This window comes from Procambarus clarkii, chromosome 69 (genome assembly GCF_040958095.1).
Source record: "Procambarus clarkii isolate CNS0578487 chromosome 69, FALCON_Pclarkii_2.0, whole genome shotgun sequence".
NCBI classification, from domain to species: domain Eukaryota; kingdom Metazoa; phylum Arthropoda; class Malacostraca; order Decapoda; family Cambaridae; genus Procambarus; species Procambarus clarkii.
This window is the reverse complement of record NC_091218.1, coordinates 23290030-23307410: the sequence shown is the minus strand read 5'-3', so window position 1 is coordinate 23307410 and position 17381 is coordinate 23290030. Positions and strand designations below refer to the sequence as shown.

At 48.3% G+C, this 17381-nt stretch overlaps 1 protein-coding gene and 2 non-coding genes across 3 annotated transcripts; 2 read left to right on the top strand and 1 right to left on the bottom strand.

Moving 5' to 3' along the window:
- Nucleotides 1–1987: 1987 nt before the first annotated feature.
- On the top strand, nucleotides 1988–2069 carry TRNAS-GCU (transfer RNA serine (anticodon GCU)). Its single transcript has one exon. It is a non-coding gene; the product is annotated as a tRNA-Ser (tRNA).
- Nucleotides 2070–2266: 197 nt separating this feature from the next.
- Nucleotides 2267–2338, bottom strand: TRNAG-UCC (transfer RNA glycine (anticodon UCC)). Its single transcript has one exon. It is a non-coding gene; the product is annotated as a tRNA-Gly (tRNA).
- An 11882-nt stretch (nucleotides 2339–14220) lies between these two features.
- LOC123772262 (uncharacterized) lies at nucleotides 14221–14856 on the top strand. Its single transcript, XM_045765348.2, has one exon. The coding sequence runs from the start codon at nucleotides 14221–14223 to the stop codon at nucleotides 14854–14856; it is 636 nt and encodes a 211-aa protein (XP_045621304.2).
- The last annotated feature ends 2525 nt before the right edge of the window (nucleotides 14857–17381 follow it).

Genomic DNA, 17381 nt, shown 5'->3' with positions numbered 1-17381 from the left:
GCAGTCCGGAAATATGCAGTCTGCCCATCATTCCCTGTCCTGCCTTATCCTTGTTACTTTATCATAGAATTGCAGAAGGTTTGTTAGGCATGATTTCTCTTCCCTGAACCCATGTTGGTGTTTGTTTACAAACCTAATGTTCTCTAGGAGTGTATCCAGTCCTAACCTCATTATTCTTCCAGTTGTTTTGCAGGGGATGCTTGTCAGTGATACGGGTTTGTAGTTAAGTGCCTCTTCCCTATCTCCCGTCTTGAAAATTGGTACCACATTTGCCTTCTTCCAGCAACTGGGCAGCTCTCCCTTCATATCTGGAGACATATTACATAACGCTCCACCAAGACGGGCTCCGTTATTGTAAGTCTTGTCTCTGAAATATACTAGAATTCTATGACCAGGCGACAGTAATTAGTTAGGACGGAAGGTGGAGAGACGGCATTTGTTGTTATCGGAAAGCCTTGAAAAAATACCCCATAATTTGGAGCATACATGTGACAGGCTTGGAGCATACATGTGACAGGATTGGATTGGAGATTATTATTATTCAGTACCTTATATATCACAGTTGTCAGACCCAAATTCAGTGGTATGCAACTTTTACAGAATGCAGTGAGGTAGCTGTCACAACTGCAAGAAAATTGACAAGTTGAACAACAAGAACTTTTCAAACAAGCGAACTATACTAATGTTACATTTTAAGACACTAAGTGCTCTCTAAGGTGGAATATTTCTGGACAATAACAACCCCATTCAAAGTTACAATAAAAATAATAATAATAGTTTATTTAGGTAAAAGATACATACAGAATGAGTTCCAAACAGAATGTTGGATTAATTTAAACGATTCTTCGCGGCGGGGATCGTATTCCAGGGACCTGCCCGAAACGCTACGCGTACTAGTGGCTGTACAAGAATGTAACAACTCTTGTATATATCTAAAAAAAAAAAAATATAGCAGTACTGTATATACTATTTATTTATTTATTTATTTATTTATTTATTTATATACAAGAAGGTACATTGGGATTCTGAGGATACATAGCATAGTAATTACATTCTTGTAAAGCCACTAGTACGCGCAGCGTTTCGGGCAAGTTGGAGAAATTCCTGATCTGGAGAACGTGAAAAGGTCTTCTATTGCCCGAATCCACTTGATAAAACATCTAAACTATTGGGACCAATTAAATTTTTTTAATCTGTATTCTTCGGAGTGCAGGCGAGAGAGATTAATAATAATTTACACTTGAAAAGTATTAGGGGGACTGGTACCAAATCTGCATACGGAAATAACTCCACAGGAGGCATGGCAGGATGTGCAAAATGGCTGTTGAAAAGCAGAGGTGCAGTAGGTACGCTGAGAGAGAACTGTTAACATCAAGGGGCCCAAGACTTCTCAACACTCCCTCTACACACAAGGGGCATAACTGACCGACCTCACCGTGCACAAGAGAACTTGATAACACCTTCACGGTGTTATCAAGTTCAGGTGTTATCAACCAGGCCGGAACTCATACCTCAGGCAGTGCAGTCTGTCCTGAGTGTTGCCAACGTCGCTAAACTGTTGTACAGCGGAGGGCCGTATTATATGGCCAAATGGGCGAATAAGCCTACATCATACCAAGAATATATAGATATTATATAGGTCTATATATTATGTCACCATTTGTCGCAAAATCTGCCTTACTGAAAATCGCACAGTAAGAGCAGAGAGGCGGGAGCCAAGAGCTGTGGCTCACTCCTCGTAAATACAACTAGGTGACTACAAATAGTGCCGTGACATACCTGTGAACGATCTGTCAGGTTAAGCCTCGTTGGGTCTGACCACAGCTGGATGGGTGACCGCGTGGACAGCTCATCACTAGTTTAAGCCGGCAAGATGGACTTAGGAGAACCATTTAAGTTAATTGCTCTCAACTACGCCATTCCAGTATACTACTAATACACTAGTATGGTGTATAAAAAGTATACAAAACTGTATACCATACCGTGGGACGAGGTGGCCGAGTGGTTAAGGCGTTGGACTGCTAATCCAATACGGTCTCCGTGCGTGGGTTCGAATCCCATCCTCGTCGGAACTTCAGTTTTCTTCAGCATTGTAATCCATGAAGCGATTGAACGAAATGACCAGATTACCATTCTTCATGTATTATATCCATTACCTAGTGTACGGTCTACATATTTTTCGGTCACTGTACTTTAGAGACTTCAACAGAATCGAACAGCAAAAAAAAAAAAAAAAAAAAAAAAAAAAAAATAGTACAAAATGTGTTGCGATGGCCGGGAATCGAACCCGGGTCAACTGCTTGGAAGGCAGCTATGCTCACCACTATACCACCATCGCCTTGAGGGTCCTGAGTCTATTCTTTTATACAATTTCTATGTGTATGTACACACACATACACAGATATTCATACACACACACGTGTCTGTGTGTGTGTGTGTGTGTGTATATATATATATATATATATATATATATATATATATATATATATATATATATATATATATATATATATATATATATATATATATATATATATATATAGTTATTTTCCGCTCGAGGTTGTGAAACAAATATTCTTGACTGAAATTACCGATTTATTATAATTGGTTGAAGGTTTGTTGACATGTTCACAGCTGTTGGACTGTTGCATGCCAAGCTTATGCAACATGCAAGGGTCTCGAATCACAATCGGAGATCCCGGGTTCGATCACCGGTCGGGAGAGTAATAGTTTAGCACGTTTTCTTTCGCCTAATGCCTTTGTTCACTTAGCAGTAAATAGGTATCCGGGTGATCTGGAAGGGTTATAATTGGTGGTAGTGATTAGAGAGGTAGTGATCAATGGGAAGGGGGTGATGGGACTCGTTGTAATGGGTGATCAACATAGGGGGAGTGATCGTTCATGATAATCATAAAAAAAGGGGGATTAATCTCCAGAATGATGATCTCAGGGGATGGAACCATTATGGGGTATATATTAATCCCCAACCAAAAGTGATCTCCAGGAAAGGCACTCAATGGAGAGCAACTAGTTACCAAGTAATTAATCACCAATGTAATTGATCGGCAAGATAATTATCAGTATTATAATAATAATAATAATAATTATTATTTTGTTCATACAATATATTGGACATAATAAAAGTTGGTATATAGTTGGTTAAGTAATTGTATATAATATAAATATATAATGTTATTGGACAATATTATCATCAGTTTTGAAGATAGAAACAAAGAAAAGAAGCAGTGGTAGAGGTGTTTCTACCTCTACTATCTTGAGGTTATCTTGAGATGATTTCGGGGCTTTTTTTTAGTGTCCCCGCGGCCCGGTCTTCGACCAGGCCTCCACCCCCAGGAAGCAGCCTGTGACAGCTGACTAACACCCAGGTACCTATTTTACTGCTAGGTAACAGGGGCATAGGGTGAAAGAAACTATGCTTATTGTTTCTCGCCGGCGCCTGGGATCGAACCCAGGACCACAGGATCACAAGTCCAGTGTGCTGTCCGCTCGGCCGACCGGCTCCCTTCTAGTACCTAACCACTCTAGTATCTAACCACTATGTGATAGATACTAAGGTAGAGTAGTCTGATAATTGTCATGTCAGTAGGAGATTTAGACCGTCTGACAGCTGAGTGGACAGCGTTTCGGATTCATAGTCCTAAGGTTCCGGGTTCGATCCCCGGTGGAGGTGGAGACAAATGGGCAAAAAATTCTTCCACCCTGATGTCCCTGTTACCTAGCAGTAAATAGGTACCTTTGAGTTAGACAGCTGCTACAGGCTGCTTCCTGGGGGACGGGGGGGGGGGGTTTGTAACAAAAAAGGAGGCCTGTTCGAGGACCGGGCCGGGGGGACGCTAAGCCCCGAAATCATCTCAAGATAACCACTGCTAGGTTCTTCTAGATGCACTGTCTCTAAGCGCCACAAGATGGCTCTGGGGACCTTAATAAACTCACCTCTGACGCCGTGCTGGTGAGTGGAATCATCATTGAATAAATGTTCGTAATAATGCAGATAGATAATAAATAAATCCTTGTAGTGTACAAGGATTTATTTCAATAAATAATTCATTTTACAGAGCTCGCCGCTCCTTCCTTCCCTTGAGGTTACCTTCAAGGGGGGTTACGTAGAGATTGCCTTGAGGGGGTAACCTTGAGGTAGTCTTGAAGCCTTGAGACTATCTTGAGAATACCTTGAGGTGGTTCCCGGGAAAGAGCGAGAGCATACATACCCAGCGCCGAGTGCCCCTAACCACTATGTGACGGAGTCATAAAGTGACATGCACGATCATGACAACTCCCTCTGCATGGACTGTGGAATTGGTTTTAGGCGGCCACTCTGCAATTACGTTGTTGGCAGAGTTCATACTCCAGCTGGAACACTGGTGGCGGCGGACTGGTGGCTTATGACAGTGCAAGTTCACAGTCTCCGAGTCTCGTGAGGCAAATTGTGCTGGTCAGCACTGGGGATATTTTAGGCAGATTACGGCTCGCAGACACTCCCAGCGACTGTGGGTCTTGGGGGGGGGGGGGGGAGAGTGGTCGAGGGTCACAAACACTCCCAGCGACTGTGGGTCTTGGGGGGGGGGAGAGTGGTCGAGGGTCACAAACACTCCCAGCGACTGTGGGTCTTGGGGAGGGGGGGGGGAGAGTGGGCAAGGGTCACAAACACAGACATGGCCTAAATCTGTACTCCTTTGAGCGCAGGCGGGAGAGATACATAATAATTTACACGTGGAAAATAATTGAGGGGCTGGTGCCAAACCTGCACACAGAAATAACATCACATGAGACCAGAAGACATGGCAGGATGTGCAGAATACCCCCGTTGAAAAGCAGAGGTGCAACAGGTACTCTGAGAGAGAACTCTATCAACATCAGAGGCCCGAGACTGTTCAACACGCTTCCACTACACATAAGGGGCATAACTGGCAGACCCCTCACAGTGTTCAAGAGAGAACTGGATAAGCACCTCCAAAGGATACCTGATCAACCAGGCTGTGACTCATACGTCAGGCTGCGAGCAGTCGCGTCCAACAGCCTGGTTGATCAGTCCAGCAACCAGGAGGCCTGGTCGACGACCGGGCCGCGGGGACGCTAAGCCCCGGAAGCACCTCAAGGTAACCTCAAGGTATGGCAGAGAGAGAGAGAGATAGGAGGGATAAGTCTGTTTACGTTCCCATCTATTATTGTTATTTTTAATTTTTTTTGTTTTTTGTGGAATGATGCGGGTCGACCCAAGCATCGGGTTGACTGGGCATACCGGGTCGACCCAAGCATCGGGTTGACTGGGCATACCGGGTCGACCCAAGCATCGGGTTGACTGGGCATACCTGGTCGACCCGCTCACAGAGTCGACCTGGGCACCGCATTGAGTTATTTATATTTGAGTCCGATCTCGTGTGACAAGCGTCCAAAGTGTAACGTTTTATCTTAAAACATATGTACGAACATATATAGTTTCCCCCCCAAACTCCTTTTCCCCCTTGAATGCTTAAACTTTCCAATATTTGTGACGGCAATTAAATTTGATTTGCATGTATTACATGCGAACACACACACACACACACACATATATATACAGCCGGTGCTGACCCTTAATATAAGTACATTTAAATATTAAAGCAATACCCTCGTATAGGGGTTCAGAGCCACAATAACGGGTGCCATTCCAAGTTAATAACTCTTGCTTGGCACTCGAGTTATTAATTAGTGAAATAATCTGTCAACTATCATGTAGCAAATATCTTTAAATTTTAAAATAGCTTGGCCCATATAGACGAGTTAAATTTATTTGGTGCAAATATTACTCGCCTTGAATGAACCAATTGACCAACTACAGTATTTCTTTGGTTAAGATAAAATGTCCAAGCCACACGATGGGGCTCGAACCTGCGTCCCAGGATTCCAATGGCTAACACACTACCAATATCGACAGCGTCTTTTTTAACGTTACTACTTTGTTATAATTTTATAACTACGTGAAAATAACGTTGTGGATACGAAGTGTTTTCAGGGATATAATGTTCTCGTGAATGCATTATGCTTTGATGTAATATAAAGTCCTGCCTGAGAGTGAACGCACTCACAAACTAAAATATAACTTGGAATATACCACATATGTAATTATTAATAAGCCAAATATTGACTATAAGCAATAAGTCATATATGTACTGTCTTGTGTGAGAGCGGGTTGCAACCGTGCTCTGCGGGCCAGAGGCAGACGGTCTGCTGGCGAGCGTGTAACACAGATCACGCTCATGATTGTATCAGAGCAGACAGCATGACACAGGCGTCCTTGGTGACCATATAGGGGTAATGGGCTGCTGGTCTTGTGCCTATATCACCTCTGGAAGCCCTGAGTGCTGTATCTTCGAGGCTCACATTTTATATATTGCTGTATCTCCAATTGGCAATGAATCCATAACACTTGTCTAGACTTTAAGTCTTTAAAATACAGGTTAACAGTTGGTGTTTGAGACTATGTTGTTTGTTAAGCTGTATGGGGGAATGTTAACAATTGCAGGTGTGAGAGAAGCTGTATTGTTGAGCCTGGCGAGGGTGTGTGTGTGTGTGTGTGTGTGTGGCTGCTCCTGACTCTTGCTCCACTGTTGATGCACACTTACGAGAGTGGGAGCCTCGTCTTATATTGTTTCATTCTAGCCAGTCTGTTGGTGCTTGTGGTGGTGGTGGTGGTTGTGGTGATGCTTGTGGTGGTGGTGGTGGTTGAGGTGGTGCTTGTGGTGGTGGTGGTGGTTGAGGTGGTGCTTGTGGTGGTGGTGGTGGTTGAGGTGATGCTTGTGGTGGTGGTGGTGGTTGAGGTGATGCTTGTGGTGGTGGTGGTGGTTGAGGTGATGCTTGTGGTGGTGGTGGTGGTTGAGGTGGTGCTTGTGGTGGTGGTGGTGGTTGAGGTGATGCTTGTGGTGGTGGTGGTGGTTGAGGTGGTGCTTGTGGTGGTGGTGGTGGTTGAGGTGGTGCTTGTGGTGGTGGTGGTGGTTGAGGTGATGCTTGTGGTGGTGGTGGTGGTTGAGGTGATGCTTGTGGTGGTGGTGGTGGTTGAGGTGATGCTTGTGGTGGTGGTGGTGGTTGAGGTGATGCTTGTGGTGGTGGTGGTGGTTGAGGTGGTGCTTGTGGTGGTGGTGGTGGTTGAGGTGGTGCTTGTGGTGGTGGTGGTGGTTGAGGTGGTGCTTGTGGTGGTGGTGGTGGTTGAGGTGATGCTTGTGGTGGTGGTGGTGGTTGAGGTGGTGCTTGTGGTGGTGGTGGTGGTGGTTGAGGTGGTGCTTGTGGTGGTGGTGGTGGTTGAGGTGGTGCTTGTGGTGGTGGTGGTGGTTGAGGTGGTGCTTGTGGTGGTGGTGGTGGTTGAGGTGGTGCTTGTGGTGGTGGTGGTGGTTGAGGTGGTGCTTGTGGTGGTGGTGGTGGTTGAGGTGATGCTTGTGGTGGTGGTGGTGGTTGAGGTGGTGCTTGTGGTGGTGGTGGTGGTGGTTGAGGTGGTGCTTGTGGTGGTGGTGGTGGTTGAGGTGATGCTTGTGGTGGTGGTGGTGGTTGAGGTGGTGCTTGTGGTGGTGGTGGTGGTTGAGGTGGTGCTTGTGGTGGTGGTGGTGGTTGAGGTGATGCTTGTGGTGGTGGTGGTGGTTGAGGTGGTGCTTGTGGTGGTGGTGGTGGTTGAGGTGGTGCTTGTGGTGGTGGTGGTGGTTGAGGTGGTGCTTGTGGTGGTGGTGGTGGTTGAGGTGATGCTTGTGGTGGTGGTGGTGGTTGAGGTGGTGCTTGTGGTGGTGGTGGTGGTTGAGGTGGTGCTTGTGGTGGTGGTGGTGGTTGAGGTGATGCTTGTGGTGGTGGTGGTGGTTGAGGTGGTGCTTGTGGTGGTGGTGGTGGTTGAGGTGGTGCTTGTGGTGGTGGTTGAGGTGGTGCTTGTGGTGGTGGTGGTGGTTGAGGTGGTGCTTGTGGTGGTGGTGGTGGTTGAGGTGGTGCTTGTGGTGGTGGTGGTGGTTGAGGTGGTGCTTGTGGTGGTGGTGGTGGTTGAGGTGGTGCTTGTGGTGGTGGTGGTGGTTGAGGTGGTGCTTGTGGTGGTGGTGGTGGTTGAGGTGATGCTTGTGGTGGTGGTGGTGGTTGAGGTGGTGCTTGTGGTGGTGGTGGTGGTTGAGGTGGTGCTTGTGGTGGTGGTGGTGGTTGAGGTGATGCTTGTGGTGGTGGTGGTGGTTGAGGTGGTGCTTGTGGTGGTGGTGGTGGTTGAGGTGGTGCTTGTGGTGGTGGTGGTGGTTGAGGTGGTGCTTGTGGTGGTGGTGGTGGTTGAGGTGATGCTTGTGGTGGTGGTGGTGGTGGTTGAGGTGATGCTTGTGGTGGTGGTGGTGGTTGAGGTGGTGCTTGTGGTGGTGGTGGTGGTTGAGGTGGTGCTTGTGGTGGTGGTGGTGGTTGAGGTGGTGCTTGTGGTGGTGGTGGTGGTTGAGGTGGTGCTTGTGGTGGTGGTGGTGGTTGAGGTGGTGCTTGTGGTGGTTGAGGTGTTGCGGTAGTGCTGCCTGCCCCACGGGTAAGATAGCACATTAAGGGTACCTGGTGGTCATCTGGTCCAGCGAGCATTATGATGTAAATTACCTGTGAGTGCTATTGTGGGTTTTTCTGTCTCTCTCGGTTATGTTAATAGCCGGCGCCGTCCCTAAATATTTAACTCACTCTCTCTTGATGACTTGCTTCTTTACATATTACCTCCCAGTTGAGATTACTGAACATTTCTGTGGATCTGCAGAGATCACAGCTAACAGTACTATTTGTATATCAATTCAGTATTTCATGCACTAGGACTGGTCGATATAGCAGTGTTCGATCCCCGATGGTCAAAGTGGTTGGACACCATTATTTCTCTACGTCTTACATCTGCTACTTCTCCTTATATTGCTTCCAAGTGCTATATAATCGTCTTGACGTTTACTCATAATTACCGCACCTCTAATAACGAGAAAAATCTATAATAAAACCGTTTTAGACTCTTGCCGTTCCAGTTCTCGCTGGAAGCTGCCAGGAGCCAACTAGATTATTTGTAGCGGTGTGCATAATTAAGGGCTCTCAGAGGCCCTCAGGGGCCCTCAGGGGCCTCTGGACGGGCCCTCGACCACACCTTGGGATTCCCTCTGCCACCCACCTCACACCAGGAGCTGCTGGTGGCTGTATCTCACATTCTACTCTCACATTCTGCTTTATTTTCCACTGAGGCTCATAATGTTAGTGTGGCTTACGAACCTCCTTGCCTCATGCACCACTGTGGATAGTGTACCACTGTGGTAAGTGTACCACTGTGGCTAGTGCACCACTGTGACTAGTGCACCACTGGCTCTTTCTCACGGTGCACTCTAGCTTGTGAAGTGGACGTTGAACACCAGAATGACTGGTAAGAAAGTGCTCGGGTGCAGTCCGGAGCGCCTCGGAAGACATGAGCACCATCCAGCTTACTAAGAAAGTGTTCCTGGACTTTTACACATGTAAGAGCAAGATGGTTCTTGGTTCCCCTTGAAATGATTAAACATTGCCTCGGTTACTGTAAGTAAATTTGTTTATTGTTAGGGTAGAGAGAGTGTTTGTGTACTCACCTAGTTGTGTCTGCAGGATCGAGCATTGACTCTTGGATCCCGCCTCTCGAGCATCGGCTGTTTACAGCAATGACTCCTGTCCCATTTCCCTATCATACCTGGTTTTAAAATTATGAATAGTATTTGCTTCAACAACCTGTTCCCCAAGTGCATTGCATTTCCCCACTACTCTCACGCTAAAAGAAAACTTCCTAACATCTCTGTGACTCATCTGAGTTTCAAGCTTCCATCCATGTCCCCTCGTTCTGTTACTATTCCGTGTGAACATTTCGTCTATGTCCACTCTGTCAATCCTTCTGAGTATTTTATACGTTCCTATCATGTCCCCCCCTCTCCCTTCTTCTTTCTAGTGTCGTAAGGCACAGTTCCCTCAGGCGCTCTTCATACCCCATCCCTCGTAGCTCTGGGACGAGTCTCGTTGCAAACCTCTGAACCTTTTCCAGTTTCATTATATGCTTCTTCTGATGGGGACTCCATGATGAGGCGGCATTTTCTCGGCATGTGTGTGTGTGTGTGTGTGTGGGTGTGAGCGAGCAAGCAAGCAATTTAAGTGATGTGCAACACAAACACATGACGACGGCATAGCTAAGAATGCACACCCCACGACCCTGACCTGGCACTGCAATAAAAAGAGCCGCGTGTGCTTGTCTACAAATGATAGAATTGTTACACCGTGTAGTTACTCAGTTGGACTGGTTTACGGTTTACAGAGGAGTTAACAATGCAGTAGATTTCGTGTACAAATATACAGTACTTACACTATGCTAGATGGTAATAATATTAATCGTGGTTATGTTAAAAAATATCACATGGAATAATACACACGAATAGATATGATGAACACACACACACACACACACACACACACACACACACACACACACACACACACACACACACGCGCGCGCGCGCGCACACGCACATTCAAACTGATTCGCTGGAAGGTTATCAACAGCAGCATATACTAGGTTGGCCAACATGAGTTCTGCCTCTAAAAACTCATGTAAGTAATCATTCATGACCGAGCATACCGCATCATTCCTCAATCCGTGCCCGTTGGCCGGGTCGTTGGTCTTGTGTTGCTGGTAACGAAGTGCGTGTTCTTAAGGGTAGTGTGTCCCCGTGGCCTTCCTCCTCCTATCACCGAAACCGGCGGTGGGCAACGGCTCTGGTGAGGTTACGTTATTGGCCATACACGTTTAACTCACGGGCACTTAAAATGGAGTGCCGCCCTGCTCCTTATTGTCCAAACTGCAGTGTCCCTCTTAGTCGTGCATATCCTTGTTGAATGTCCTGACCTCCAGGACGTGCTGTGATCTTGCTTCCCGCTTGTGGTGAGCTGAGTGGTGCGAATTAGGAAGAAAGGTTACTGGAGTTAAACTTCAGAAACTAGACGATAGAAGAGTTAGGAGACATGATTACCACCTACAAAATTCTCAGAGGAATTTACAGGGTAGATAAAGACACTCTTTAGCAAGGGTGATTGTTGGCACAAGGGGACACAGGTGGCAACTTACTACGCAACTGAGCCACAGCGACATAAGAACAAATTGGTTCAGTGTCAGGGTAGTTAACAAATGAAATGTCACTGTGGCTCAGGCAGCACTGTGGCTCAAGCAGCACTGTGACTCAAGCAGCACTGTGACTCAAGCAGCACTGTGACTCAAGCAGCACTGTGGCTCAAGCACCACTGTGGCTCAAGCAGCACTGTGACTCAAGCAGCACTGTGACTCAAGCAGCACTGTGACTCAAGCAGCACTGTGACTCAAGCACCACTGTGGCTCAAGCAGCACTGTGACTCAAGCAGCACTGTGACTCAAGCACCACTGTGGCTCAAGCAGCACTGTGACTCAAGCAGCACTGTGACTCAAGCAGCACTGTGACTCAAGCAGCACTGTGGCTCAGGCAGCACTGTGACTCAAGCAGCACTGTGACTCAAGCACCACTGCGGCTCAGGCAGCACTGTGGCTCAAGCAGCACTGTGACTCAAGCAGCACTGTGACTCAAGCAGCACTGTGACTCAAGCAGCACTGTGGCTCAGGCAGCACTGTGACTCAAGCAGCACTGTGACTCAAGCACCACTGTGACTCAAGCAGCACTGTGGCTCAGGCAGCACTGTGACTCAAGCAGCACTGTGACTCAAGCACCACTGCGGCTCAGGCAGCACTGTGGCTCAAGCACCACTGTGGCTCAAGCAGCACTGTGGCTCAAGCAGCACTGTGGCTCAGGCAGCACTGTGACTCAAGCAGCACTGTGACTCAAGCACCACTGCGGCTCAGGCAGCACTGTGGCTCAAGCACCACTGTGGCTCAAGCAGCACTGTGGCTCAAGCACCACTGTGGCTCAGGCAGCACTGTGGCTCAAGCACCACTGTGACTCAAGCAGCACTGTGGCTCAAGCACCACTGTGACTCAAGCAGCACTGTGGCTCAAGCACCACTGTGGCTCAAGCAGCACTGTGGCTCAAGCACCACTGTGGCTCAGGCAGCACTGTGGCTCAAGCACCACTGAGGCTCAGGCAGCACTGTGGCTCAAGCAGCACTGTGGCTCAGGCAGCACTGTGACTCAAGCAGCACTGTGACTCAAGCACCACTGCGGCTCAGGCAGCACTGTGGCTCAAGCACCACTGTGGCTCAAGCAGCACTGTGGCTCAAGCACCACTGTGGCTCAGGCAGCACTGTGGCTCAAGCACCACTGTGACTCAAGCAGCACTGTGGCTCAAGCACCACTGTGACTCAAGCAGCACTGTGGCTCAAGCACCACTGTGGCTCAAGCAGCACTGTGGCTCAAGCACCACTGTGGCTCAGGCAGCACTGTGGCTCAAGCACCACTGTGGCTCAGGCAGCACTGTGGCTCAAGCACCACTGTGGCTCAGGCAGCACTGTGGCTCAAGCACCACTGTGGCTCAGGCAGCACTGTGGCTCAAGCAACACTGGCTCAAGCAGCACTGTGGCTCAGGCAGCACTGTGGCTCAGGCAGCACTGTGGCTCAAGCAGCACTGTGGCTCAAGCAACACTGTGGCTCAAGCAGCACTGTGGCTCAGGCAGCACTGTGACTCAAGCAGCACTGTGGCTCAGGCAGCACTGTGACTCAAGCAGCACTGTGACTCAGGCACCACTGTGGCTCAAGCAGCACTGTGGCTCAAGCAGCACTGTGGCTCAGGCAGCACTGTGACTCAAGCAGCACTGTGGCTCAAGCAACACTGTGGCTCAAGCAGCACTGTGGCTCAGGCAGCACTGTGGCTCAAGCAACACTGTGGCTCAAGCAGCACTGTGGCTCAGGCAGCACTGTGACTCAAGCAGCACTGTGGCTCAAGCAACACTGTGGCTTAAGCAGCACTGTGACTCAAGCAGCACTGTGACTCAAGCAGCACTGTGACTCAAGCAGCACTGTGACTCAAGCAGCACTGTGACTCAAGCAGCACTGTGACTCAAGCAGCACTGTGGCTCAGGCAGCACTGTGACTCAAGCAGCACTGTGACTCAAGCAGCACTGTGGCTCAAGCAGCACTGTGGCTCAAGCAGCACTGTGACTCAAGCAGCACTGTGGCTCAAGCAACACTGTGACTCAAGCAACACTGTGACTCAAGCACCACTGTGACTCAAGCAGCACTGTGACTCAGGCAGCACTGTGGCTTAGATAACTCTTGTATCCGACTCAGGCTTCAAGAGAGCCACGTGAGGCAAATATCAGGCAGCGTCAGCACGCGATCACAGCAGTGGACGGTCCCTACACGGCCCTGGCCACCAGGTTCCGGTATGCAAATTAGATCTTCTGGTATTGTTCCATGTTCAGACGCTGAAAGATGTTTCATTAAATTAGAAAGTAGTCTTTCGCAACTGGCACTATTACTGTTGTACAGCTCCTCTTGCGTGACGTCCCTCCCCCCCCCCAGCAGTCATTAGTGGTGTCATTAGGTGAAAGGAAACAATCCCAACCGTTTCTGTCCTGCCTGGGAATTGAACCCGGGTCCCCTCGGCTGTGACCCGCGAGTAACTAGATCAGGATATACCTGGAGCAAGCTACATAGAATAAGGAAAAGGCATTCAGAGAGGCGGCTCTCAGAGCTGAAGTTCATCTCTTATTAACGAATTTGTGTGTGTGTATACTCACCTAGTTGTGCTTGCGCGGGTTGAGCTCTGGCTCTTTGGTCCCGCCTCTCAACCATCAATCAACTGAAACTGTGTGTGTACTCACCTAATTGTGCTTGCGGGGGTTGAGCTCTGGCTCTTTGGTCCCGCCTCTCAACCATCAATCAACTGGTGTACAGGTTCCTGAGGTTCTCAAACTTCATCATATCCACATTTGAAACTGTGTATGGAGTCAGCCTCCACCACATCACTGCCTAATGCATTCCATTTGCTAACTACTCGGACACTGAAAAGGTTCTTTCTAATGTCTCTGTGGCTCATTTGGGTACTCAGTTTCCACCTGTGTCCCCTTGTTCGCATAACACCAGTGTTGAATAGTGTATCCTTGTCTACCCTGTCAATACCCCTGAGGATTTTGTAGGTAGTGATCATGTCTCCCCTTACTCTTCTGTCTCTTCTACTCTTCATGTGTCTATATATACACACACACATACAGGGTGTCACAAAAGTGTGGCTTGGTGGAGGGAGTGGGTGCAGGGAAGAGTGTTTCCTGATTATGGTGCCAGAGAGGATGTGTCCGGCGCTCTCTGATTCAGTCCTGCCGCCCACCCTCCTGCCGCCCACCCTTCTGCCACCCACCCTCCTGCTGCCCACCCTCCTGCCGCCCACCCTCCTGCCGCCCACCCTCCTGCCGCCCACCCTCCTGCCGCCCACCCTCATGCCGCCCACCCTCCTGCCGCCCACCCTCATGCCGCCCATCATGCCACCCACCCTCCTGCCGCCAACCCTCCTGCCACCCACCCTCCTGCCGCCCACCCTCCTGCCGCCCACCCTCCTGCCGCCCATCATGCCACCCATCATGCCACCCACCCTCCTGCCGCCCATCCTCCTGCCGCCCACCCTCCTGCCACCCACCCTCCTGCCGCCCATCATGCCACCCACCCTCCTGCCGCCCACCCTCCTGCCGCCCACCCTCCTGCCGCCCACCCTCCTGCCGCCCACCCTCCTGCCACCCACCCTCCTGCCGCCCACCCTCCTGCCACCCATCCTCCTGCCGCCCACCCTCTCCTGGCGTGACTCTCACCTTGCCAGCGCTGACCTAAAACCCCCACGTCCCGGGTACTGCCCTGAAGCTTCCTTAACAAGATACCATCTAGCTATCCTTGTGACGCCAGTGCTATCTATAGGATAACATAAACTCGACGTAGGACAGTTATCATCATGGGTGATGACGTTCTGTAAGTGTGTACATAAAGGAAGCTTCATGTTCATGCACAAGCAGGTATGGAACAACCTCCTCCTCCCCCCCCCCCATCTATTCCTGATGGACTGTGTTGAATAGTGATGAATAGGGTAGGGAATTTCTTCAATAATATCCTCTTATCAGGCCTGGTGCTGTGTGAGTGAAAGCATGCGGGTATATGGACCTCCGTATCATGGCGGAGAGTATGTCAGAGATATACCTTTCAGGGGTAGATCTCTCAGGGGTAGATCTCTCAGGGTAGATCTCTCAGGGGTGTACCTCTCAGCGTAGATCTCTCAAGGGTAGATCTCTTAGGTGTAGATATCTCAGGGTAGATCTCTCAGGGATGTACCTCTCAGCGTAGATCTCTCAGGGATGTACCTCTCAGCGTAGATCTCTCAGGGGTATACCTCTCAGGGGTAGATCTCTCAGGGGTATACCTCTCAAGGGTAGATCTCTCAGGGATATACCCCTAAGATAAGAAATTATGACCTCGGCAGAGTCCTTGAGTCTACAATACGAACAATGGTAATTATTGTATAACCTAATTTTCTCCCATTTGTTTGACTTTGTTGTAGATTAGTAGCATCTACGACTGTGTTAACTACCTAGGAATTTTGACTGCTATGCTAATTCAGTCAGTTTACATAGACTATACGCTCCATTTTATGCCAAAGTGGAGTTTGCAATTTTGTATGTCATACCTTAAATTGTTCAGTCAACGTCCAGTCTAATTATGTGGCGAGCATTTTCTATAATACCTTGTTGCAGTGGAGAACTTTCTGTTGTTTAAGATTCAGCTTCTAGGAACAAGAAGTTCCAAGTAGCACGGGCTATGGTGAGCCCGTAGTTGACTTACCAGGCACAGGAGCGGGGTTGTAACTGTTGGAGAACTTTCTCTTGTTGGCTCTTTTATCACACTAAAGTGGTTTGGTACCTTCCTCCCCCCCCCCCCCCACACATGTCCCAGAGCCCATTTTCTTTACCACACCTAATTTGTCATGCATATTATTTACATAGACTGATCTTATTCTCTAACCGTGTTGTCTTGTGAGATTCTTAATTAGAGTGCACCCTAATAAGGTCTGCCTGGACCACCCCTGACAGCCAACATCAGATAGTGTAATCCCTCATCCCAGTTTCTTATTGTCTGCCACAATAGTATTGAAGTATCCTTTCTTGAGACCGTCGTGAGCTGACTCCTTGAGGAGAAGCTTACTCCATCGGTCAGGTTCACCACTGACAGTTGACCGCTGTCATCATGCCTACGGGAGTAAAGAAGTTTACGAGGGTCTAACATACAATTTCAGCACAAATTACCTACTGGGGAACAACCTCTGGGAACCTTGTAATCTGAAACATTAAAGTTGGTGCATAATGATTTCCACTACTCGCTTTTGACATAGAACCTACAGACGAACTTTACCTGAGTGAACGGTTCCACTTGAATAGAGAGTAGGAAACCTCTTGAAATTAACATTTGGAATTGTATTTTTGTAATTTCTCATGCATGGCTTACTTTTGGCAGTATTTTAAGGTATCTGGCTTGACTCTTGGACCAGCGGCATTCATCTGGTTTATCTGATCTTACTCTATGCTAATCCTTTGTTTCTTTTGAAGTAACCATTCACTAATCCAGCTGAGGATAATCCTAATACCACACGAATTATTTTAATCAGCCTTCGTGACGCACATTATCAAAGGCTTTGCTAAAGTCATAGAATACAATGTTGCAAATTTGCTGGAAATTAATAACAGCAATTTTGACAAAAATATGAGTGGCTCATAATAAAGCCATGTTATGATTTCTTTATTGATCTATTTTTGGTATATTCACACTAATGTCTTATGCGATTACTGATTCAAGCCATTTCCCCCATCGTATATGTTTAGGTAATTGACTTACAGTTTGATGCAAGTGATCTATTAATATTCTTAAAAATCTGCAAAACCTCTACAACCCTCCACGATTTCGGTACGTTGTTCGTCTCTGACGATATATTAAATATGAAAGACAAAGGGTTCACTAAGTCCATCTTCACACTCTTTAAGGACACGCGCGAGTACTTCGTCAGGTCCTGGGGGACTTGTGGGATTTAGTTCGTAGACCTGTTTAACAACTTTGCCCTCGGGTGACGTCGGCTCAGTACACACCAAAAACCCAGTCCCCTAAACTATTTCATGAGGTTTGTGCAGTATTAAAACTCTGTTTAGCCTGACGAGGGAGGGGGGGGGGATTGACAGATGATGGGAAGCCTGACAGCTGACGGGGGCCTGACAGCTGAGTGGACATCGCTCGGTATTCGTGGTCCTGAAGTTCCGGGTTCGATCCTCGGTGGAGGCGGAAACAAATGGGAAACAGTTTCTTTCACCCTAATGCGCCTGTTCATCTAGCAGTAAATAGGTACCTGGGAGTTAGACAGCTGCTACGGGCTGCTTCCTGGGGGTGTGTAACAAAAAGGAGGCCTGGTCAA

Coding starts and splice junctions, on each gene's coding strand:
- LOC123772262 (XM_045765348.2), top strand. CDS start 14,221: ATGGTGCCAGAGAGGATGTGTCCGGCGCTCTCTGATTCAGTCCTGCCG.